Source organism: Cetorhinus maximus, chromosome 9, assembly GCF_964194155.1.
Source record: "Cetorhinus maximus chromosome 9, sCetMax3.hap1.1, whole genome shotgun sequence".
NCBI lineage: Eukaryota > Metazoa > Chordata > Chondrichthyes > Lamniformes > Cetorhinidae > Cetorhinus > Cetorhinus maximus.
This window is the reverse complement of record NC_135887.1, coordinates 48086490-48112311: the sequence shown is the minus strand read 5'-3', so window position 1 is coordinate 48112311 and position 25822 is coordinate 48086490. Positions and strand designations below refer to the sequence as shown.

Sequence of the window (25822 nt, the reverse complement as noted above, 5' to 3'; positions counted from 1 at the left end):
ACACTATACTCAGCCTGGTCTTTGAGCACTGCCTGCAAGGTGCAGAGAAAAGAGAATTGGTTGGGGGTTTCATGTTACACTGGCAGCACTCAAAGTTCCTCTTTTTCAGATCAATGGAAGGAAAGGTCAGGGGTGGGAGGTCGTCTCGCTAACCAGCTGCCGCCCCCCCACCCCCCCCCCCACCCCCCCCCACCACCCCACCACAACCCGGATCCTCCTTGCTCTGCTCTGCCCAATACCTAGGTGGTAAAAGATGAGACTCCACTCCGTCTTTCATTGCCTTTCCTGCTGTTTCACTCAGCACACTACAAGTGTAAGAAAGAAGAAGTGACTAATTGTTTTGCTTAACTCTCATGTTGGCCTGACAATGATCAACCAGCTGTGTGTGGAGAGTTACAGAAAGTCAGCTGTACCCATGTGGTTTTGGAATAGTTGAGGATTTGGAGTGATCTAAATTTAGGGGCTTTTCAAAGTTGATTTTTTTCCAATTAATTATTTTCAACAAACCTAGACGGATGACACGAATAATCAATCCACCAGCATGACTCCCTTTAAAGGGGCAATACTAATAGAGATTATTCAGGTAGGATTACGACCTGCAATAAACAGCACCCATTCCGGACTAATAATCTAATCACTGTACTGTACCACAACATTGGACATAACAGCAGAGCAGAGATTAAACATCTGTCCTATTTATTCAATTGGTAACAATACATCACAGGAAAAGAAGCTTATGAGCCACAGCCAATTGACTGACTCTCTCTCTACCCCCTCCTGAGACCTATCCCGGCCCCGCTGATAGGCCTGTATGCACCAGTAGTTTCCCAGTGTCTTACAGCGAGCTGTATTCACCAGTCCCCCGCCCCAATGTTATACGGACAGACCTTCACCCACCAGTACTGTATCCTAGTGTTATACAGTCACAGACCTGTACCCACCAGTACTGTATCCCAGCATTATACAGTGACCTGTATTCACAGTATTGCGCCCCAGTATTATTCAGTGACAGAACTGTACCCACCAGTACTGTATCCTAGCGTTATACTGTGACAGAGCTGTGCCTGCCAGTACTGTGCCTCAGCATTGATACAGACAGACCAGTATCCACTAATACTGTGTCAGGACTATACGTGACAGACATATTCCTACCAGTGGGAACATAACATTGTTATGTAGTTTCAACCAGTACTATATCCCAATTATACAGTGGCAGATATGTTCCCACCAGTACTGTACCCAAGTATTATACAGACAGACCTGTATCCACCAATGCTGTATCCAGTGTTGTAAAGTGACAGACGTATTCTCAGCAGTACTGTACTCCAATTATAGTGACAGACCTGTACCTACCAGTACTGTACCCCAATATTATGCTATGTATACAATATATGTATATTGTGTATATTAGTGCTGGTACTAAAATATTTATAAAGCCAACAATCCTTTCTCCAGGCTTTTAAAGCATTTCTTAGTGAATCATTCACCCAATTAGCTAAAGATGAATTAGTTGTTTGGTAGTATAGAACTTGAGTCTTGCTAAAAAAAGACATATGTTGTTGAAGCTTTTCATCTTGCACTCATCAGGACAATTCACAAGAATACCAAATATAAAGGGAACAGCAATTTGTACTGCATGAGCAGAGTGTTGCTTGATTGGCAACTGGACTCTGACTGGTAAGAGGTGTTGCTATGGAGAATGCACCAGTTAACTGATGACTGACAGTTAACTGCCAAGTTTTGTTTAAACTTAAACCAGGCACATTGACTTTGATTGGTCAAGGCATTGCCCTTAGGGCAAACAGAGAATGGCTGTAGCCTATTTTGTTTAGTTGAAAAAGATGCAATGTTTGTACACGTTCTTCCTGTCTGCAGAGGACAGAACCCTGTGTATTAATATATGTAGCTTCTAGTGCGTGTAAGTGAACCACACTGCAAGCCCAGCTGATAACCTTAACTTGATTGTCATCAGTTAACTGGTGCATTCTCCATGGCAACGCCTCTACCAATCAGAGTCCACATGGCAACCAATCAGCATTCTCCTTTCATGAAGTGTGAATTGTTGTTCCTTTTATATTTGATATTCTTGCAAATTGTCCTGATGAGTGTGAGACAAAAAGCTTCGACAACATGTGTCATTTTTCAGCAAAACGAAAGATGAATTGTTAATTATCCTGTGTTACTGCTCACGATTCATTATCTTCTGCTCTCCCAGGCACAGTAAACAGGAAAAGCACATATAGTTATTTCTTATAACTATCTCAGTTACTGTTTCAAGTTTTTCCAGGCCATAATTAATCTTTTCCTGCCAGCTATTCCTATCCTTGATGGATTTCCTGTATGCCCACAGGAACATGCAAGGAAATACAAAACAAAGATACACTAGGGAGATTTCTTCCTAAATGATAACTGAAACTGTTACTGTTGGTTGAGAAATGGTTACAGGAGGCCATTTGGCCCTCTGAGTCCATGCCAGTTCTCTGCAAGAGTAATTCAGCCAGTCTCACTCCCCCATTCTTTCCCCATAACCCTGCAAATTTTTATCCTCAGCTACTTAGGAAAGCCACAATTGAGTCTGTCTCCACCACATTGTTAGTCAGTACAATCCACGTCTTATCCACTCACTACGTAAAACAAATATCCTGCCTTTGGTTCTTTTGTAACTCAACTTAAATCTGCGTCTTCTGATGCTTGACTCCTCAGGCAACAGGTACATTTTCTCTCTATCTACATTATCCAGACCCCTCATGATTTTGAACACCTCTATCAAATCTCTTCTCAACTTTCTCTTCTTTAAAGGGAACAGGCCCAGCCTCTCAGATCTATTCTCATACCTGAAGCCCATCATCCGTGGAACTGTTCTCTTAAATCTTTTCGGCAGCCTCTCTAAAGCATTCATATCCTTCCAAAAGTGAGATGTCCCAATAGTCCACTGGAGGCTGATCCCATGTTTTTATAAAGGATCATCATAGCTTCCTTGTTTTTGTACTCTATTTATATAGCACATTATTCATTATTCATACTCTGTACACCAAAATGTTATTTTCTGGGAGAAATCCATTTAATTTGCAATTGAAAGAATCAACACTATTTCCCCTAACTCTCCAAGGAGCCTGTGACATAGAATGGCCACTCACTAAAATATTGTTTTCACGGGTTAGTTTAAGAATTTATACCCCACTAAGTGCAGGCTGTGTCTTCTGCTTCTATTGACCTGGACAAAGGGAAACAGTTTATCTTGGTCTACATCAACTATAATCCTGAATCCTGAAATAGCAATTACCTCTCAAACATCTCTTTTCCTGTGATAACATGCCAGACCTGCCAACTCTCACAAATTTATCATGAGAGACATTGTTTTGATGTAAAATTGATCCCAAGAGAGGGCTCTGGATTCTCGGGCTTTTTGCTATAATAGGGGCGGCTGTATTCTGATGTTGTAAATAATGAAGTTGATAATGGCGGCCTGTATACATGGCCGTGCTCCAGAAATTGCAGTATCTCTATACTGGGAAGTGCCTTGGTGCATTTGAAGTGTTTCTAAACCCTTGCCCCTTCCTCAGTTGCTTCAACCCACAGATGCTCAGGGTGGAATAGGGGTGTCACAGGTACAAGACACCTTTCGAGGCAGGATTTTGGGTTTTGGATCAGCACCCCGATTTCAGAATCAAATGGGAGTCATAACACCACACTAAGTGGGAAATAATCATCCCGGCAGTGATTTTCCCTGAGTTGGCCAATTAGTGGCCGGGGGGGCAGCATGCTCGCCATCCAATAAAGAATGATGGGTGATCTCCCAAAATTGGAGGGCCAATTGGAGGCCCCCAGCTCGAAAGGAGCTGCAACTTGCGTTTCAGGTAAGAGAGAGAGGGCTCCTCCATTTTGAGGTGTCCTCTCCGTAACTTTTAAAAGTTTAAAATTAAAAATGGCCTCGTCAGAGTGAAGTCAGCGATGGTTGTGAGTCCAGATCGCTGACAGTAAGCGAGTTTTCTCAGATGAGACTGAGTAGTGAGTGCGAAACCTGAACTGGTGACTCCTAATCTGATGCAGTAATATAGTTTTTGTAAAGGGCTGTGACCTTCTGGAGAGGCAACTAACCACTAATTGGGTTTATAAGCCATTGTCAATCCAAATGGGTTTGAAAAAATAGCAACTCGTGAGTTTTATGTTGATTTTTTTCAGAGTTTTTGTCATGGTTTATGAAAGGGTGGGCTTGGCATTATTGACATGCCCATTTGCACAAATACTTCTCACAATCCAATCCCTCCATCTCCTCAATCATTCTGGTGCCTTTAAAATTGTTGCTCATGCCGATAGCTTTGGTAAAGACTCCATTTAATGTAAAGCTGAGCTACTCAGACATAAGTTCAGTTCTCTGGTCAAGTTAGCTTAGGTTGGGCTACTAGAGGTACTAAGCATCAGGGATACTACAATTAGCCTTGGTGCCCCTAAGCCAGTGAGGCCGAGTTGCAGGGGGATAAATATCCAGTGATCCCTGCAGGAATGTGTGCGTATTTGAATGGAGATGAGGACAGAAATTGCCCGTGCTGTCATGCACCCTGTTATAGGATAGGCCATTGGCATTCACCAACATTCACCAGGCATTCTTCCTGACTTGGAAATATATCGCCATTCCTTCACTGTCACTGGGTCAAAATCCTAGAACTCCCTCCCTAACAGCACTGTGGGTGCACCTACACCACATGGACTGCAGCGGTTCAAGAAGGCAGCTCACCATCACCTTCTCAAGGGCAATTAGGGATGGGCAATAAATGCTGGCCCAGCCAGCAAAGCCCACAACCCATGAATGAATAAAAAAAAACTAGAGTGAATCTGACACCAGTGCAACCAAATTTTCTCATTAGAAGGGAGAAAATCGTCATGTGGTCAGCTTGTGAAGCCTGGGATATATTGCCTCCATCTCACACAAACTGGAACTCACTACAATCACTACAATCTGTAAATGAGCCACAACCAAAGTGCAGTAAGAGCCATTTCTATCACCATTTGCCTCTCACTTTCCCATTTTACAATATATGATATAAAACTCATCCAGAACATTAATCATTGAGTTGAGGGAATGGTGGATGTACAGACTAAACTGGAATACAAAGGGGGTGAAATTGGACTTGGGCAGGGACTCAAAACAGGCAATATCTCATTGATTGCCTGTTATGCACCCCTGACCAATATTCAAATCCATTGACTTCACTAGAACTGAATATTGTGGTATAACAGGTAAGAAATGCAATTCCACCTGTTTTACATCCCTGTTTGAGTCCATTTTCGCACCAATTTCTATCCAATATCTGAACTAATATTGATTCAATCTGATCAGTCTGTCTTATTGTTTGAGCAGAACGTATGTCAAGCACCAGCATAGCAACAATATGTGATTAACACCAATGGTCAGGGTGTTCATTAATAAATAAAACTAAAGCAAAACATTGCACAAGCTGAAAATCTCAAATGAAAAGCCAAAATGCTGGAAACATACAATAGGTCAGGCAGCATTTGTGGAGCGAGAATAAGGGTTAACATTTCAAGTCGATGATCTTTCAATCAAAACTGGAAGATGTTAGAGGTGAACATCATACAGTTCTGCTGTAAGGTCATTGGCCTGAAACATTAACTCTGTTTCTCTCTCCACAGATGCTGCCAGACCTGCTGAGTATTTCCAGCACTTTGGCTTTTTACTTTGTTTACTAAAAGAAAGAAAGACTTGCATTTCTGCAGCGCTTTTCACGACTATTGGACATCTCAAAGTGCTTTACAACCAATGAAGTACTTTGCAAAGTGTAGTCACTGTTGCATTGTAGGTAATACGGCAGCCAATTTGCGCTCAGCAAACTCCCACAAACAGCAATATGATAATGACCCAACTGAACCCCTGTAATGAGGAGGCACGTGTACTGCCAACTGAGCCACGGTTGACAGTGATAAAGTTATGGTGGTGAGTCCAGGGATAGGCAAGACCAGTTCCATTGAGGCACAGCGTGACCATGGTCTTTATGCACATTGAGTTAAGGAAGTTGTCCCCTTGTTGTGAGTCTTAGGTACAGACCTGCCACTCCATGTGCGATGATTTGTAACTGGCACCATAAACCAGGTGACCAGGGAGACCCTGGCCAAACTAGTTGTGTGGGAAATGATATAAATATAACAGAGGTTAATGCTCCCCACTACTCTGCTTGATGAATGGAACCAGACCCCTGTTGACCAGTTTAATCAATTATAACTTCCTATACACAGTGTGTGGTTTCAGTAATAGCTTCACACACAGGCCTGAATTCATCAGGTACAATGGAACCAGGAATTTCTTCTTCCTCACAAGCTAGGAACTTGCTGCACATAGACAGCAACTTGTCAAGATAGAGGCAAACTATCCTTAATAAAATCTCGAGAGGCCTCCAAGGCACAATAATTGACTGGAGATCCTAATATAGATGTCAATTCTAATCACTTTGGGGACAGAGAGTGACAGATGGGCTGAATCATCTGGACTTATAAACATTTTTGGTGTGGGACCATTTTGGAATCTGACCCTGCTTGGGTCAGCGGCGTGCCCCGCAGCACAACCTGGTTGGCCACGTTATGAATGCACCTTCCTTGGCCATCAAGTCCTGAGGTGGGGCTTGGATCCAGAGCTTCTAGCTCAGAGGCAGCGACCCACTGTGCCGCAAGACCTCCCCTGCACCCCAGTAATGATTGTCATTTTTGAGAGAGTCAATTATTGCTTCACACGTCTACTCCCCTGGCTCTCTCACTGCTCTTGGAGAAGTAATCTATTCATAAAGATCCATTTGTTTTAAGGTCTTTTAATCTGTTCCAGGCTTCCAGCTGATTTATGCTGAAGTTAGTTATACTCACAGTATCCCTACAGTACTGTGGGAGAGCATAGTGTTCATTATTTACTCCTTGCATCCACCAGGAAAGGTATGAATTACTATACTACCTCAGCCTCATCCTCATTTTCTACTTTGTTTGCATTTCTTCACCTACTCTCTCACTGCCGTACAGTGCTACGAAAATATTAACTTACTGTAATGTTTCATATTTCCACTTAGTTTCAAAAGGTCGTTCTTTGACACTCTGTTCATCATTTATGGCATCATGTTTCTGAATATTCTGTATTCATCACAGTGAACTCCTTCATCTTTCTCGCTACAGGATTTATATTTGCTATTCTGCCTTCATTTGGATTCTGATTACTTTGATTGTTCACGTGGCACTTTGTGGGGAGGCGATGCCATTCCAGTATTGTCGCTGAACTAGTGATCCAGAGACCCATTGTAATGCTCTGGGGACCTGGGTTCGAATCCCACAGATGGTGGAATTTGAATTCAATACAAATCTGGAATTAAAAGTCCAATGATGACCATGAAACCATTGTTGTAAAAACCCATCTGGTTCAATAATTCCCTTTAGGGAAGGAAATCTGTCAACATTACCTGGTCTGGCCCAAATGTGACTCCAAAACCACAGCAATGTGGTTGACTCTTAAATGTCCTAGCAAGCCACTCAGTTGTATCAAGTCACTACAAAGTCACAAAGCAGGAATGTAACTGGACGGGCCACCCAGCATTGATGTAGCCACTGGAAATGACAACGACAAGCTCAGCTCTGTCGAACCTGCAAAGTCCTCCTTACTAACATCTGGGGGTTAGTGCCAAAATTGGGAGAGCTGTCTCACAGACTAGTCAAGCAACAGCCTGACACAGTCATCCTCATGGAATCATGTCTTACAGATAATGTCCCAGACACCACCATCACCATCCCTGGGTGTGTCCTGTCCCACTGGCAGGACAGACTCAGCAGAGGTGGCTGCATAGTGGTATACAGTCGGGAGGGAGTTGCCCTGGGAGTCCTCAACATCGACTCTGGGCCCCATGAAATCTCATCGCATCAGGTCAAACATAGGCAAGAAAACCTCCTGCTGATTACCACGTGCAGCCCTCCCTCAGCTGATGGATCAAAGCTCCTCCATGTTGAACATCACTTGGAGGAAGCACTAAGGGTGGCAAGAGTGCAGAATGTACTCTGGGTGGGGGGCTTCAATGTCCATCACCAAGAATGGCTCAGAAGCACCACTACTGACCAAGCTGGCTGAGTCCTAAATGACATAGCTGCTAGACTGGGTCTGCGGTGGTGAGGATAACCAACAAGAGGGAAAAGCATATTTGACCTCATCCTCACTAACCTGCCTGCCGCAGATGTATCTGTCCATGATAGTATCGGTAGGAATGACCACCACACAGTTGTTGTGGAGACAAAGTCCCGTCTTCATCTTGAGGATACCCTCCATCGTGTTGTGTGGCACTACCGCCATGCCAAATGGGATATATTTAGAACATATCTAGCAACTCAAGACTGGGCATCCATGGGGCACTGTGGGCTATCAGCAGCGGCACAATTGTATTTCAACACAATCTGTAACCTCATGCCCAGCATGTCCCCAAATCTACCATTACCATGGGGATCAACCCTGGTTCAATGGAGAGTGCAGGAGGGCAAGACAGGAGCAGCACCAGCCATACCTAAAAATGGGGTGTCAACCTGGTGAAGCCATAACAGAACTACTTGCATGCCAAACAGCATAAGCAGCAAGTGATAGACAGAGCTAAGTGATCCCACAACTAACGGATCAGATCTAAGCTCTGCAGTCCTGCCACATTCAATCGTGAATGGTGGTGGACAATTAAACAACTCACTGGAGGAGGAGGCTCCACAAATATCCCCATCCTCAATGATGGAGGAGCCCAGCACATCAGTGCAAAAGATAAGGCTGAAGCATTTGCTACAATCTTCAGCCAGAAGTGCCGAATGGATGATCCACCTCGGCCTCCTCCAGAGGTCCCCAGCATCACAGATGCAAGTCTTCAGCCAATTCGCTTTACTCAACGTGATATCAAGAAATGGCTGAAGGCACTGGATACTGCAAAGGCTATGGGCCCTGACAATATTTCGACAATAGTACTAAAGCCTTGTGCTCCAGAACTTGTCACTTCCCTAGCCAAGCTGTTCCAGTACAGCTACAACACTGGCATCTACCCAGCTATGTGGAAAATTGCCCAGCTATATCCTGTACACAAAAAGCAGGACAAATCCAACCTGGCCAATTACCACCCCATCAGTCTACTCTCAATCATCAGTAAAGCAATGCAAGGGGTCATCAACAGTGCTATCAAGCTGCACTTGCTTAACAATAACATGCTCACTGACACCCTGTTTAGGTTCCACTAGGGCCACTCAGCTTCTGACCCCATTATAGCCTTGGTTCAAACATAGACAAAAGAACTGAACTCCTGAGGTGAGGTGAGAGTGACTGCCCTTGACATCAAAGCAGCATTTGACTGAGTGTGGCATCACGGAGCCCTAGCAAAACTGGAGTCAATGGGAATCAGGGGGAAAACTCTCCACTGGTTGGAGTCATACCTAGAACAAAGAAAGACAGTTCTGGTTGTTGGAAGTCAGTCATCTCAGCTCCAGGTCTTCACTGTAGGAGTTCCAATGTCTAGGCTTGGGCTGATAAGTGGCAAGTAACATTCATGCCATACAAGTGTCAGTCAATGGCCATCTCCAACAAGAGAGAATGTAACCATTGCCCCATGATGTTCAATGGCATTACCATCACTGAATCCCCCACTATCAATATCCTGGGGGTTACCATTGACCAGAAACTAAATTGAAAATAAATACTGTGACTACAAGAGAAAGTCAGAGGCTTGGAATCCTGTGACGAGTAACTCACCTCCTGACTCCCCAAAGCCTGTCCACCATCTACAAGGCACAAGTCAGGAATGTGATGGAATACTCCCCACTTGCCTGGATGAGTGCTGCTTCCACAACACCCAAGAAGCTTGACACCATCCAGGACAAAGCAGCTTGCTTGATTGGTACCACATCCACAAACATTCACTCCCTCCACCACTGATGCACAATAGCAGCAGTGTGGACCATCTACAAGATGCACTGCAGGAATTCACCAAGGCTCCTTCGACAGCATCTTCCAAACCCACAACTATCTAGAATGACAAGGGCAGCAGATAGATGCGAACACCACCACCTGGAAGTTCCCCTCCAAGTCACTCACCATCCTGATTTGGAAATATATTGCCACTCCTTAACTGTCGCTGGGTCAAAATCCTGGAACATCCTCCCTAACAGCACCTACACCACATGGACTGCAGCGGTTCAAGAAGGCAGCTCACTACCGCCTCCTCAAGGGCAATTATGGATGTGCAATAAATGCTGGCCCAGCCAGCGAAGCCCACATCCCGTGAATGAATAAAATATTTTAAAATTGATCCTTTGGTGACCTGAATGCTTGTTAGCTGCAGGACAACAATAACACCCGCTGTGATTCCTGGCCTGTGTGACATTCATAGCATTTCACTGAAGCACCAAAAGAGGCACTAATTGAAGTTTTCAATACTTTAATTGGCGACCTGCTGCGGCCAGTTACGTAGCCACAGCTGGTAAGAGCCCTCCCCTGGGGAATGCTCAGGGAGGTGGGAACATGAGGGATATGTAGGCAAAAGCTGTTCCCATTGGCGGAAGGATCAATAACAAGAGGGCAGAGATTTGAGGTAATTGGTTAAAGAGTTGGCAACGTTGAGGAAAACCTTTTTATGCAGCAAGAGGTTGGCATTTGGAACTCACTGCCAGAGAGAGTGTGGTGGAGGCAGGTTCAATCAAAGCATTTAAGAAGGAATTGGATTATTATCTCTAAACGAAGAATGTTCAGGGTTATGGGGATAAAGTGGAGGAGTGGCACTCAGTGAATTGCTCCTTTAGAGAGCTGCTTCAGACATGACTGGCCGAATGGCCTTCCTCTGTGTTGTAACAATTCTGTGATCCTGTGAGCCGGCCTGATGCACTTCCTCCACAGCACTCCAGCATTCCCAAAGTCACTTCCATGGGGCTGGGAAAATTCCAGGCATAATGTACAAGTACATTCTGAGTAGGCCACTCAACCCAACAAAGCATTCATGGACAGTACTTATCTGTAGATCATCTCTGTTCACTTACCAATGCTCCACAGCCCTTGATACCCAACAAAATCCTGACAATCTCAACCTTGAATGCTCCTACTGTCCCAAGAACCTACAGTCTCTGTGGGGGTGGGGGGGAAGGGGTGTAGTCAGAGTACTGCTTGTGTGAAAAATTACTTCCTGATTTCCCTCCTGAATGACCTGGCTCTCATTTTAAGATTCTGCTCCCTTGTTAATGATCCCCCGAACAAAAGAAATAGTTTCTCTGCATCTACCCTATTAAATCTTCTTAACATTTTAAGCATCTCAATTAGATCACCCCTCAACCTTTTGGCTTCAAGGAAATACCAAGCATTTTTGTGTAAATTGTCCTAAAAATATAACTCTCTAAGGCCCTTATTATTCTGGTGAATCTGCAATGCACCCTCTGCAAAGCAACTTTGGGCAGAGTTGTCCCAGATTTGCACTAAGTGCGGTGGCAAGCGGGTAAAACGACATTTTACCCACTGGCCGCAATGGCAGCTTTTCACGCAGTATCATCCCAGTCCTGCCGCATTAATTACACATTCCCAGGAAACACGCTGTTTCCATGCCGGGTGGGCTCTCATTCACCCGCCACGTCATCACCTCGCTGCTTCAGCACACCGGGCGCCATATTTAAAGCGCAGCCATGCGCACACCTCTCAGTGCTTCCAGCCCAGGACTGCACAGAGAAGACATGACCCCGAAGGTATGAAGACTGCAGCCCCATTCCACCAGGGTAAGTCATTCTTCTCATCACTCTCAACTCACACACTCACAAACCCATCACACATCCACAGGGATCTCACTCACTGCCAGTTCAAGGGACATCACCATTCACTCCCTCACACTCACCATCATTGTCCTCATCCCATCCATGGGACCACTCACCACCCACACATGCCAGGCACACTTATCACCTGGTCTGGCAAGTGTCCTGCTTACACTTTCTCCATCTCTATTCATGCAGGACAAGCTGGCACACAGCAAGAGGGAGAGGTCACAGACTGGTGGAGGAATGTCTGAAATCAAGGTCCTCACGGACTTTGAAAACAGAGTCATCCAGCTGGCCGGAGATGATCTGGACCATTCCTGTGCTGATAGTGAGGTTGGCGGTGCTCTACCAAGTGAGGATCCAGCAGTGTAACATCCATCAGACAACCATGCTGTGAGTGATGTGTCCTCTTTCACAAGCCACTGCCATGCACTAATTATCTCCCCTTGCTTTCGCAGGCACATCTGGAAAACAGCTGACAGAGTCCATGACCCAGGACCTCCAATGAAGCCCCAAAGAAACCTCTGAAGAGGAATCAGGAGGCACCCTCACTGAAGATCCATCACAGCGCTCAGCCACACCCTCCACCAGCGCAGAGACACACCTTGGTGGGATCTAGCTTTAGAGTAGCCTTGGGATCACAATCTGGTGAGCACATCGCACTGTCTGATCCACAGCAGGTGGAGGCAGGGACTTCCCAGATCCCCGGCACTCAGAGGACTGCTGGAGGCCAGAAACATGCTGGGTCCGAGTCAGATGATGAGCCTCTGGACTCGGTCATGTCTCAGCTGCTGGACCTGCAAAGGCAAGCTCGGGAACATCAGGAAGGGATATCCGCTGCACTCCTCAGATTGCAAGGCACGATGGAGGAGTCTGTCCATCTTCAGGCTGAGGTGATAGCGCTGGCATTGCAATGCACCGAGGTCAACACTGGTAGGATGGTGGTCGCCATGGAAACCATGGTCCAGGACGTGGCTTCTGCACTGCTGAGCAGGGTCAGCTCCATCGCAGATGCCATAGTTAGCCTCCAAAATGTGTACACGAGAGGGATGCCGGGCAGCTCGATCTCACTTCAACCACCTCTTTTCCTCAAGGAGTCAGCCAGGGACCCTTGGGCACCCATTGGGAGGAGGATCAGCTGGTGCACATTCCTGGGCCATCCACCCAGGTGACTCCGGGAGTGTCCGGCCCATCCGAACCCCCTCTTCCTGTGACCTCAGCAGTTCCAGCTCTACGGGCCGAGGAGGGTGCCACTGCCACACAACAGGATCCCAAAAGTAGGCCGGGGCCCTCCAGGTCTCGGCCCTACAGAGGGCGCCCAACAAGGTCATCACAGACAGGGCGTAGCAGTCAGCAGGCTGCTTCCACCTCCGCTGTGGATGTCTGGGGAGCAACAAGATGTAGCGGCAGAGTTAGGAAAGTTCAGAAGATGTAATTGCACAGCCTGGGCACAGGCGTTAGTCACTTGTACATAATGTTCACTATTGTCAATAAACTCCCAAGAATGGCTCCTTGTTCTGATGAGCAGTGTTCATGTCACTCAGGTGTGAAACCTTTCCTCACAAGATAGGCAGATGTCTCAGTCCAGGGCCTCATCCCTGTGCTTTGTGCAGCCTTCAGACCAAAGTAATGGTCCGGTCTCACACTCCATGGACATGTTACTGATGCCTGCACCTTGACGGTGCTGGTCATTTTTGCCAAAATGTAGTAGGCAGGCGTCACAGAGTTCTCTCATTCTTTCTGTGAGCTCTCAGCACCTTTAAGGTGGGGCTGGTCCCCATCTCTTCAGCATCTGTGACCGGTGATGCTGTGTTCTTGAAGGGCTCAGGTGCTGAAGGCTGACAAAGGATCAGGTGCTTTTAAAGCTTCATGGCTGCATCCATGATATGACCCCGATCACAGAGCGCAAGTGAGCTGCCCTCGGCCAGACAGGAATCAGACAGTCACAGAGGCTATGTGAAGATCTATGGAGTGTCCTCACTGCATGTCGTCATCATCCTCCTGCAATCGAGTGACTATTAGGGTCTCCACTGCATCTCCATGACAGGAGCATTCTCACAGAGGGTATTGGCACTGCCATCAGCCAGACTGGAGTCAAACATTCACAGATGCAATGTGAGGATCTATGGTGTCTCCTCACCGCATGTTGTCATCATCCTCCACAAATCTAGCAGCTCTCAGGGCCTCCCAAGTACGCCTGCCTCGTCTGGCCAGTGCAAGGGCCTCATCCCCATCATTGTCACCTTCAAGGACCTCCTCACCCTCATCCCCGTCGGCATCCTCCTCGTCCGAGGAGGCCTCCAGCTCCTCCATCTCTTCCTCATCCAGCTCCTCTCCCCGTTGCAGTGCCAGGTTGTAAAGGGCACAGGAGACGACGATGATGCATGACACCCTCTGTGGACTGAATTACAGGGCTCCACCAGACCGGTCCAGGCATCAGAACCTCATCTTCAGCATCCCGATTGTTTGCTCCACTAAGTTGCGAGTTGCAGTATGAGCCTCATTATACCTTCACTCTGCTGCAGTCTGAGGCCGCTGCATGGGTGTCATCAGCCATAGCCTCTGCGGGTAGCCCTTATCCCCGAGGAGCCATCCCTGCAGCTTCTGTGGACCCTGGAAGACTCCAAGAATCTGTGACTGACTGAGGGTGTAGGAGTCGTGGACACTCCCTGGAAACTGAGCGCAGACCTGCAGGATGTGTTTCTGGTGGTCACACACTAGCTGTACAAACAGCAAATGGAGTCCCTTGCAGTAGATATAGTTGACCACTTGTTGCAACGGAGTTCTGAGCGCCACATGAGCGCAGCCGATCAAACTCTGCACCTGTGGGAAACCCGAGATCCGGGTGAATCCAATCGCTCTTGCATCCTGGCTGTCCTGGTCCCGGGCGAAATGCACAAGGTTGTGTGCCCTCTAGAAGATGGCATCCATGACCTCATGGATGCATTTGTGGGTGGAGGCCCACAGAGGTCCCTTTGGAGCCCTGAAATGAGCAACTGGCATAGAAATTGAGCACTGCTGTCACTTTCACAGCCACTGGCAGTGGATGCCCTCCATGTCCCCATGGCGCCAAATCCTGCAGTAGCTGGCAGATGTGACTGACCAGTTCCCTGGACATGCGCAGACTTCAGCGACACTGGTTCTTGGTCATCTGCAGGATTGAAAGGTGGTGTCTATAGATCCTGGGTGTCACTAGGCGCCACCCAGCGACGGCTCACTGTAGCTCTTCGGCGGTCTGTGCAGGAGCCCCAGCCACCCTTTCACAGCCAATGGCACTGAATGCCGTCCATGTCCCCGTGGCACCAAATCCTGGAGTAGTTGGCAGATGTGACCGACTAGTTCCCTAGACATGCGCGTCTTCACCGACACTACTTCTCGGTCAGGTCGGTCGGCAGGAATGAAAGGCGGCATCTGTAGATCCCGGGTCTACTTAGGCACCAACCAACAGCGGCTCACTGTGGCTCTTCAGCAGCGTGTGTGGGACCACCGGCCGACCCTTCTTCCTGGGGGGGCTGCTTCTGCTTTTGCATAGCCAGATGCTTCCATTACTTTCTTCTCCGTCATCTCCGCTCTGTGTAAGCCATGAGGCATACAGCTAGGTCACCAGGCTCCATGCTCCTGATGTACTCCTCCTGCAGGATGAAAGAGAGAGATGCGTGGGTTAGCATGGGTGTACTAAGACCCTCTCTTGGTCAAGTCTGAAGGCCCCTTAAGGCCTCCAGGACAGTGTTGGCCACCACTTGGATGGCCAGAGTTCAATGCACTGTATAGCTGCTCGAAACCTGACCCACCTCCGCCCACTCCACCTGACTGATTGGCGGCAGCTGTGCTCTCAGTTCAGGCACAGGCATTCTCCTAACCCGCACTGCAAGGCTGCACTGTTAGCTTGAACCATGGGGGAGACTGGTCTAAACCAGGATTCCGACATTGCATGGGGCTGTGAGTGCCTCCACCAGTGACTGCTCCATGGCCAACTTTAGCGAGGAGATTGTACAACTTGCCCAATCGTTCAACTGTTCCGCAGTCCACTAAAACACTCATTAGTTTGCAGTCTGTGGAGGTGGAAAACTCTGGAGCACTTGGTGGCAATTTCATGCCTCTGCGTTGCTTGAGTGGGCAGAGAAGTTAGAGTCAACTCCAATGATATCAAAGTGGCTGCACCTGAACTGTCTCAGCTGCAGAGGAATAGTCACTTTATACAAGATTTCCCTCCTTCGCCCCATGCCCCCAAACCCCGCATGTGTTTGTGCGCTACCTTCAACTGCAGGGCAGCCCTTGCCCCCCGCCCCCCGCCCCCAATGTGCCTCAACCGCAGGGCAGCCTTTGCACACCCCCCCGCAATGCACCTCAACCTTGAAGTCGAACAGGTGACTCTCGCGAGCGCTGTGCAACGTTACTGTGCGCTCACCTCCGAGTTCCCCTCGAACTGCAGCCTGCCAAGTGCACACCTTATATGTGCTGTTGTGAAACCAAGTCGGTGTGGTGGGTGGACAATCCAGCAGGTGGGGACGATTCTAGCAGTTGGGTTTATAATGATATGCAGATGCCCTTTAGGGAAGGAAATCTGTCATCCTTACCTGGTCTGGCCTAATTTAACTTTTAAATGCCCTCTGAAATGGCCCAGTAAGCCATTCAGTTGTAACAAGCCATTACAAAGACACAAAAAAGGAATGAACCTGGACGGACCATCCGGCATCGATCCAGGCACCGGAAACGACAATGGCAATCTCAGCCCTGTCGACCATGCAAAGTCCTCCTTACTAACATCTGGGGTTAGTGCTAAAATTGGGAGAGCTGTCTCACAGACTAGTCAAGCAACAGCCTGACATAGTCATTCTCACGGAATCATGCCTAACAGATAATGTCCCAGACTCCACCATCACCATCCCTGGGTATGTCCTGTCCCACCAGGCAGTTGCCCTGAGAGTTCTCAACATCAACTCTGAACCCCATGAAGTCTAATGGCATCAGGTCAAACATGGGTAAGGAAACCTCCTGCTGATTACCACGTACTGCCCTCCCTCTACTGATGGATCAATGCTCCTCCATGTTGAACATCACTTGGAGGAAGCACTGAGGGTGGCAAGGGTGCAGAATGTTCTCTGGGTGGGGAACTTCAATATCCATCTCCAAGAGTGGCTCGGTAGCACCACTACTGACCGAGCTGGCTGAGCCCTAAATGACGTAGCTGCTAGACTGGGTCTGCGGCAGGTGGTGAGGGAACCAACAAGAGGGAAAAGCATACTTGACCTCATCCTCACCAATCTGCCTGCCACAGAATCATCTGTCCATGACAGAATCAGTAGGAGTGGCTACCACACATTGTGGAGATGAAGTACTGCCTTCACATTGAGGAAACCCTCCATCGTGTTGTGTGGCACTACCACCATGCTAAATGGGATAGATTTTGAACAGATCTAGCAACTCAAGACTGGACACCCATGAGGCACTGTGGGCCATCAGCAGCAGCAGAATTGTACTCGAACACAATCTGTAACCTCATGGCCCAGCATATCCCTCACTCTACCATTACCATCAAGCCAGGGGATCAACCCTGGTTCAATGAAGAGTGCAGGAGGGCAAGACAGGCGCAGCACCAGCCATACCTAAAAATGAGGTGTCAACCTGGTGAAGCTATAAAAGAACAGGATTACTTGCGTGCCAAACAGTATAAACAGCAAGTGATAGACAGAGCTAAGCGATCTCACAACCAACGGATCAGATCTAAGCTCTGCAGTCCTGCCACATCCAGTCGTGAATGGTGGTGGACAATTAAACAACTCATTGGAGGAGGTGGCTCCACAAATATCCCCATCCTCAATGATAGAGGAGCTCAGCAAGCGGTGCAAAAGATAAGGCTGAAGCATTTGCTACAATCTTCAGCCAGAAATGCCGAGTGGATGATCCATCTCAGCCTTTTCCGGAGATCCCCAGCATCACAGATGCCAGTCTTCAGCCAATTTGATTCACTCCACATGATATCAAGAAGTGGCTGAAGGCACTGGATACTGCAAAGGCTATGGGCCCTGACAACATTCCAGCAATAGTACTGAAGACTTGTGCTCCAGAACTTGCCGCGCCCCTAGCCAAGTTGTTCCAGTACAGCTCCAACACTAGCATCTACCCGGCTATGTGGAAAATTGCCCAGCTATGTCCTGTACACAAAAAGCAGGACAAATCCAACCTGGCAACTTACTGCCCCATCAGTCTACTCTCAATCATCAGCAAAGTAATAGAAGGGGTCATCAACAGTGCTATCAAGCGGCACTTGCTTAGCAATAACCTGCTCACTGATGCCCAGTTTGGGTTCCGCCAGGGTCACTCAGCTCTTGATCTCATTACAGCCTTGGTTCAAACATGGACAAAAGGGCTGAACTCCCAAGGTGAGGTGAGAGTGACTGCCCTTCACATCAAAGCAGCATTTGACCGAGTGTGGCATCACGGAGCCCTAGCAAAACTGGAGTCAATGGGAATCAGGGGGAAAACTCTCCACTGGTTGGAGTCTTACCTAGCACAAAGGAAGATGGTCGTGGTTGTTGGAGGTCAGTCATCTCAGTTCCAGGACATCACTGCAGGAGTTCCTCAGAGTAGTGTCCTAGGCCCAACCATCTTCAGCTGCTTCATCAATGACCTTCCTTCCATCATAAGGTCAGGACTGGGGATGTCCACTGATGATTACACAATGTTCATCACCATTCGCAGCTCCTCAGATACTGAAGCAGTCCACGTCCAAATGCAGCAAGACCTGGACAATATCAAGACTTGGGCTGACAAGTGGCAAGTAACATTCATGCCACACAAGTGCCAGGCAATCACCATCTCCAACAAGAGGGAATTCAACCATCGTCCCTTGATGTTCAATGGCATTACCATCACTGAATCCCCCACTATCAACATCCTGGGGATTACTATTGACCAGAAACTGAACTGGACTAGCCATATAAATACTGTGGCTACAAGAGCAGGTCAGAGGCTAGGAATCGTGCAATGAGTAACTCGCCTCCTGACTCCCCAAAGCCTGTCCACCATCTACAAGGCACAAGTCAGGAGTGTGATGGAATACTCCCCACTTGCCTGGATGAGTGCAGCACCCACAATCAAGGAGCTTGACACCGTCCAGGACAAAGCAGCCCACTTAATTGGCACCACATCCACAAACATTCACTCCCTCCACCACTGATGCACAGTGGCAGCAGTGTGTACCATCTACAAGATGCACTGCAGGAATTCACCAAGGCTCCTTTGACAGCACCTTCTAAACCCACAACCACTACTATCTGGAAGGACAAGGGCAACAGATAGGGAACACCACCCCCTAGAAGTTCCCCTCCACGTCACTCACCATCCTGACTTGGAAATATATTGCCGCTCCTTCACTGTCAGTGGGTCAAAATCCTGGAACTCCCTTCCTAACAGCACTGTGGATGTACCTCCACCACATGGACTGTAGCGGTTCAAGAAGGCAGCTCACCACCACCTTCTCAAGGGCAACTAGGGATGGACAATAAATGCTGGCCCAGCCAGCGAAGCCCACATCCCGTGAATGAATAAAAAAGAACATATGTTGTTGTGAGATGGCAGTGGAATTGTGTTTGTAAATAGAGGGGCAGCTTAGAAAAATCCCCTTTCATGAAGGCAGTGTCACTTTAAAAGTAGCAGACAGAATTATTATTTTTAAAGCAATAACAAAGACTTCTGCTCTTACAATTGCTTCACTGAATCACAGGAAGGGTGGTTCCAACCCCACAGTGTATGGTGCTAAATGAGTGTTCTTTATAACAGCTTTTGCATTAGTTAGCCTTACCGTTCTATCAGTCTCGCAATAACAACAATTTGCATTCATATAGCACCTTTAAAATAGTAAAACATCCCAATAAACTTCATAGAAAGTCGTCAAACAAAATTTGATGCTGAGGAGACGTTAGGGCAAATGATTAAAAGCTTGGTCAAAGACATGGGTTTTAATGAGGGTCTTAGAGGTGGAGAGGTGGAGAGATTGAGAGAGGGAATTCCACATCTTAGGGTCTTAGGCAGCTGAAGGCACGGTCGCCAGTGATGGAGTGAGAGGTCAGAATAAGAGGAGTGCAGAGATTTTGGGGGCTTATAGGACTGGAGGGGGTGACAGAGATAGGGAGGGGTGAGACTAGGAGGAATTTCAAAAGAAAGGCATTGGAAGATAATGTGGCCAACTGTACTAAAGACTGTGGCCAGGGCAAGAAGGATGAGGAGGGATCATTTACCACGGTCACAGTCATTTGGGGTGTCATTTCTGACTTTTTTTTAAATTCGTTCATGGGATGTGGGCATCACTGGCTAGGTGAGCATTTATTTCCCATCCCTAATTGCCCTTGTTCAGAGAGGAATTTTAAGAGTCAACCACATTGCTGTGGGTCTGGAGTCACATGTAGGCCAGACCAGGTAAGGACAGCAGATTTCCTTCCCTAAAGGGCATTAGTGAACCAGCTGGGTTTTTACAACAATGGTTTCATGATTATCATTAGACTTTTAATTCCAGATTTTTATTGAATTCAAATTTTACCATCTGCCATGGTGAGATTGAAACCCAGGTCCCCAGAGCATTATCCTGGGTCACTAAAATACCAGTCTAGCAAGAATACCACAATGCCACGAGGTAGTGTCACTTTGATAAAGGTTGTTTCAGTACTGTGGCAGGGGAGGGAACTCAAATGGAGGATTTAAACATGGAATGAATCGGACATTTTCTAAAGTAAATCATTAAAGAGTAAATTGTCAGCAACTTCTGCTGAAGGCACATACACAGTTAAATATAGAAATCGGGACTACATTAACTACCATCGCACAAAATTTTAAATTCTTATCCTCGTGTACAGGTCCTTCCATGGCCTCGTCCTTTCCCCATCTCTATAACCTCCTCCATCTATAAAAATCGCCGAAACCCCTGTTCTTCCAAATCTGGCCTTTCGTAGAGCCTTCAATCCATTTGTTGCACCATTGGTGGCTGTGCCTTCAGCAGACTAGGCTAGAATCTGCTTGAGATTTCCTCCTTAAACCTCTTAACCTCTCCTCTTTTAAGACCCTTCTTAAAACCCACCTCTTTGACCAAGCTTTTAGTCACCCCTTAGCTTGACATAGATTTTAGTCTGATAACACTCCTGTGAGGCACCTTGGGACATCTTTCCACCTTAAAGGTGCTGTTTAAATGCAATTTGTTGTTTTATCATGCTGCTTTTCTGATGAGCAACACTTTTCTCCAGTTAAATATTGGGAAGACTAAAGCCATTGTCTTCTTCCCCATGGGAATCTGTGCTCAATAATCACTGAATCCATCCATTTCCCTGGACACTGTCTGAGTTGAATCAGACTGTTTGCAATCTTAGCGTCATTTTTGATCCTGAGCTGAATTTCTGATCCTATATCCTCGCCTTCATCAACTTTCACTTCCATGACATCACCTGATTCCACCCAGATCTCAGCTCATCTGCTGCTGAAGTTCACATCCATGCCTTTGTTACCTCTAGGCTCGACTATTCCAATGCTTTCTAGGCTTCCTAACTTGCATCCTCTGTAAACCAGAGTTAGCTCATCCAAATATCTGCTGCTCGCATCCCAACTCACACCAAGTCCTGTTAAGCCTGTGCTTGCTGACCTACGCTGCCTCCCAGCAATGGTACAATTTTAAAATTCTCATCCTTGCATAGTCTCACCCTCCCTATCGCTGTAATCTCCACCAGCTCTACAACCCTCTGAGATACCTGCACTCCTTTGATTCTGGGCATCTCCAATTTTCATCAATTCACCACAGGTGGCCCTGCTTTTAGCTGCTTAGGCCCCAGGCTTTAGAACTCTCTTGCAAACCTCTCTCTCTCTCTCTTTAAGAGGAAACTTATTTCTTTGGCCAAGCTTTTGGTCATCTATCCTATATTTCTTTATGTTGCTTAGTGACAAACTTTGTTTGATAATTCACTCCTTCAAAGTGCCAAGAGATATTTTACTGTTAAAGGCGTGATATAAATGCAAGTTGTTGAGGGCATGACCTCAATGACTAACATTAAATCTTATGTAACTAGGTCCCCATGGTTATCTGTGGACTTAACTGTTCCCCATGACTGTGCTATCTTTATAAGATGGTCCATCACTCTCCATCAATCCAATATCCTTTTGTACCCTGACAAGGTAACACCTAGAACAGAGGTGCCTCTGCTACATACTCCTCCCTGCCACAAAGGGTCAATGTAGTTTATAAAGTATAGGTAAACAAAGCTCATACAGCACTGGCAAAAATCAACAAACGGGAACTGATACAAAAAGAAACTGGCATTTAGTGCTTTATTTGCTCACGTGGACTCTGTCCTACCCCAGGTCGCCGTTGATGTTGCTAAGAAGGTAACTGACCAAAATGTGGATTTTTCCCCTGGCTTGTGAGCCTAGAACCAGAGGACATAGTCTCAGAATAAGAGGCAGGCCAATTAGGACTGATACGAAGAGGAATTTCTGCACTCAGAGGGTGATGAATCTTTGGAATTCTCTACGCCAGAGGGTAGTAGAAGCTCAGTCATTGGAGATGTTCAAAGCAAAATTTGAATGGTTTCTGGATACTAATGACATCAAGGCATCTGGGGATAGTGCGGGAAAATGGCATTGAGGTAGAAGATCCTCCATGATCTAGTTGAATGGCGGAGCAGGCTCAATGGACCAAATGGCCTACTCCTGCTCCTACTTCTTATGTTCCTATGTGCAAAAGGACACTTACTATTTTTTATTTAATTTGTAACTCTCAATGTACACTTTGCAAGGTAAGTCTTGTAAGTCTTGTGGTGCAGTGAGTAGCATCTCTGCCTTGGGGCCAGAAGCTCTGGGTTTAAGTCCCACTCCAGGCCTTAATGTGAAAGGTGTGTTTATAATATTGTCAAACAGATTAAGAATCAACATGTAAGTCCTTCCAATGTGCTGAAGAGCAGGAGAGATTCCTGGTCAGATGTGATGGAAAGAAACTGGAACCTCTACCATCACTATCCATAGCTCCAAACCACAACATGCATGTAAAACTGTATGTTACCACAGCGACTTGGACTCCTGGGGTGGGCAGAGGCAGATGGCTGGTGTGAATCAGATTTGTGTCAACAGCATGGGGTTTGATTTCACCCCCATTCCAGCTAGGGTGGATCTGGGACCTGCCTCATTGCCCTATGTTTGGTGCTTTGGGTGGGACCTGCCTTTGAGCAGAGAACTGAAGAAGATTTTATACTTAATGATGCACCTTTGCAATACTGCAATGTGCTCTCTGACCAGCTTGAAGCAGGCTGACCCTGAGAGAGTGCGGTGTGATTGGAAATGCCACCTTCCAGTTGAGACAATAAAGTGAGGCCCTGTCTGCCCTCTCAAGTGGATGGAAAATAATCCTTCAAACCTATCTCTTTGGCCAAGCTTTTGGCCATCCGACCTAATATCTCTTTATGGGGCTCGGTGTCACATGCTGCAGTGAAGCCTCAGGGTGTGTTTTATTATGTTAATTTGCTATGGAAATATAAGTTATTGTTGTAAAAGATTTATAAACTCAGGAGGTTATTTCAAATATGAACAGAGGGCTGGGGGGTGGTGGAGGTGCTCTCCCTGCTGTCCTAGCCAAGATTTATCACACAACCTACCTTTAAAAACAGGGTATCTGGTCATTTATCACATTACTGCTTCTGGGAGCTTGCTGTGCACAAATTGGATGCTGCATTTCTTACATTACAACTGTGACTATACGCCAAAAGTACTTTGTTAGCTCTGGAACAGTTTGGGGTGATCCAGGGTAAGAAAGGTGCTATATAAATGTAATTTTTTTGTTTCTTTTTTCTTAACCATTAAAATTAAATGCAGATATTGCCAGAAACAGTCAGGGATTAGGCCATATCTGTGGAGAGAAAGTAGGATTAATGTTTCCAGTCGATGACATTTCATCAAAACCTGAGGAGGTTTCAGATGAACATCATAAATAGAGGAAACCAGAGTCAGGGGAAAGAATCATATCTGTTGTGATGCCCACCACAGTCAAATAGCCTACCAACACTCATTGCTGAGTAATGGTGACTCGGGCAAAGCACCAGGTGGTTGTTGGCACCTTTGGCATGGGACTGTACCCTGGCAAGGTCATAGGGCAGGGGGAGAGAGAGAATTGGGAAGGAAGTTACTTTCACAGAACAGGCAACCCTGACTGAAAAAACAAGCGGTTTGAGTCAGTTAAAATCCAAAGTCAGCGAGGGTTCGCCATGCAGCTAACCTTTAATCTCCAGCTCCTTCCGGCACCACTGGATAAAGTTGGAGACGTTGTCCCGGGCCAGGAAGGTGCCAGGCTGGGCACTGGTGGTGCAGGTGACCCCGCCCTGAGGCAGCTTCAGTTTGGACAGCAGCTCGGGGTAATCCCGGGAGAAATCCTGTGCCACCCTGGTCACATTGTTGGCGTGTTGGCACAGCACCCAGCCCGTCTCCAGAACCTCCATGAAACCCTCCAGACCCATCTCCAGCCCGTACAGCTCATTCAGCCACTCGGCTAGATCCTCTTTCATGGCGAACAGGTATTCCTCGCTGGATTTAAAGGGACGGATGCTCTTCGCCGTGGCCGACTGGATATTGTGAGTGTTGGCCATGCCTGTGCAATTTGACCAGAATCACAGCATAATCCACCTGAGGATCCTAATCTCCTTGCTCCAACTCCCATCAAACGGTGCCTCGGAGACCTTACTTTAATCACAAACTTTCTCCAAAGTTTTTCCCTCGGGTGTAGGGGCTGATCCTGCAGCCTGTGGTCCCCTGCCGGGGTCGGGGAGAGGCGTTTAAAGGGGTCTCACGCCCTCCTGGACACAGTGTTTACAGTCACATACTTGTGTTTCCTACCGATCCCTCTCCCTAGCGACGGAAAAGGCGTCCCTCCCTCCTCCTAACTTAACCACTGCCTGCCCGGGCTGACTGCAAACAACACAGCGCTTCCCTTTGATAACCCTGCTTTTTCCCTCTGATAACCCTGCTTTTTCCCTTTCATAACCCTGCTTCCTTTCTAGCTGCTCCAGGGCGGCTTTCTCCCCCCTCCGCAAGCCTTTGGTTACATTCTCTCTCACAAGTTTCTCCCTCCCCAATGGTCAGTTTCTCCCTCTCCCTTATATGGTCAATTTCCCTCTCTCCTCCCTGTTAAAATATTAACTTTCAATGTATAGCGTTTTATAACCCTTAAATAAAGCTGGATGCTGCTCACTAGAAAAAAGGGGGAAAATTTTGAGACATCAATAAACTCAAGTCATAAAAAGCCAATTTCATCATGAACAGAACTATGTTGTGTCCAGTGTGGGTTTTGTCTGTCAAACTCCAGTTTGAAGCATTTCGTTACAGGTGCAAAGCTATCTTTTAAAAAATAGAAAAAGCCAGCCACCTAAAATCTGCCATTTTCTGAGCAAACAACAGCAACAGTTTGCATTTATATAACGCCTCCAAACAGTAAAACATTTCAAAGTATTATCAAACTAAACTTGGCATTGTCCCACAAGATGATAGTGAGACAGGTGATTCAAATTTTTGATCAGAAAATCCCTCCTTGTCTCATACGCCGGGTGTAAAAGTGAACCACCGGCGTGGGTGTGTGGTCGCCATTTTGAAATGTCATCAGCAACCGCGCAAAGATGGGCGTGTCTTAAACTCTCTTGCATTTCCGCAACACAGCCCATATCGCCTGCTTGTTTCCTCGTGCCCAGTTATAAGATAATGGCAAGTAAAACATGCATTTGTGGGGTGGCGAATTGAGGCAGATAACTAATGCGAGTACAGCATGACGTGATTGAAAAGAGGGGTTGAATTATATGCTGAGTGTATGCAAAAACATGATTTTGGGGGCTGGAAAATGAGGCTGGTTTATACACCCAGTCGACTTATACACCACAATTTATGGTAATAACCAACTGGACTTTACATGTTGCAGTGGGGTTGTCCAAGGGTCAGTGCTAGGACTACAGCCCTTTTGATAAATATAAATGACTTGGTTTTTCGAATACAGAGTAAAAATTCAAAATTTGCCAATGTA

The 25822-nt window shown here is 46.8% G+C and overlaps 1 protein-coding gene across 1 annotated transcript in view; it reads right to left on the bottom strand.

Moving 5' to 3' along the window:
* The window catches only part of gas2l2 (growth arrest specific 2 like 2), an 83512-nt gene extending 58848 nt beyond the window's left edge, over positions 1–24664 (bottom strand). Inside the window, exon 1 of the mRNA XM_078548699.1 lies at positions 24035–24664. Coding sequence (XP_078404825.1) covers positions 24035–24401 — 367 coding nt within the window. The 5' untranslated portion in view covers positions 24402–24664. The remainder of the gene's footprint in view (positions 1–24034) is intronic.
* Between the last annotated feature and the right edge of the window lie 1158 nt (positions 24665–25822).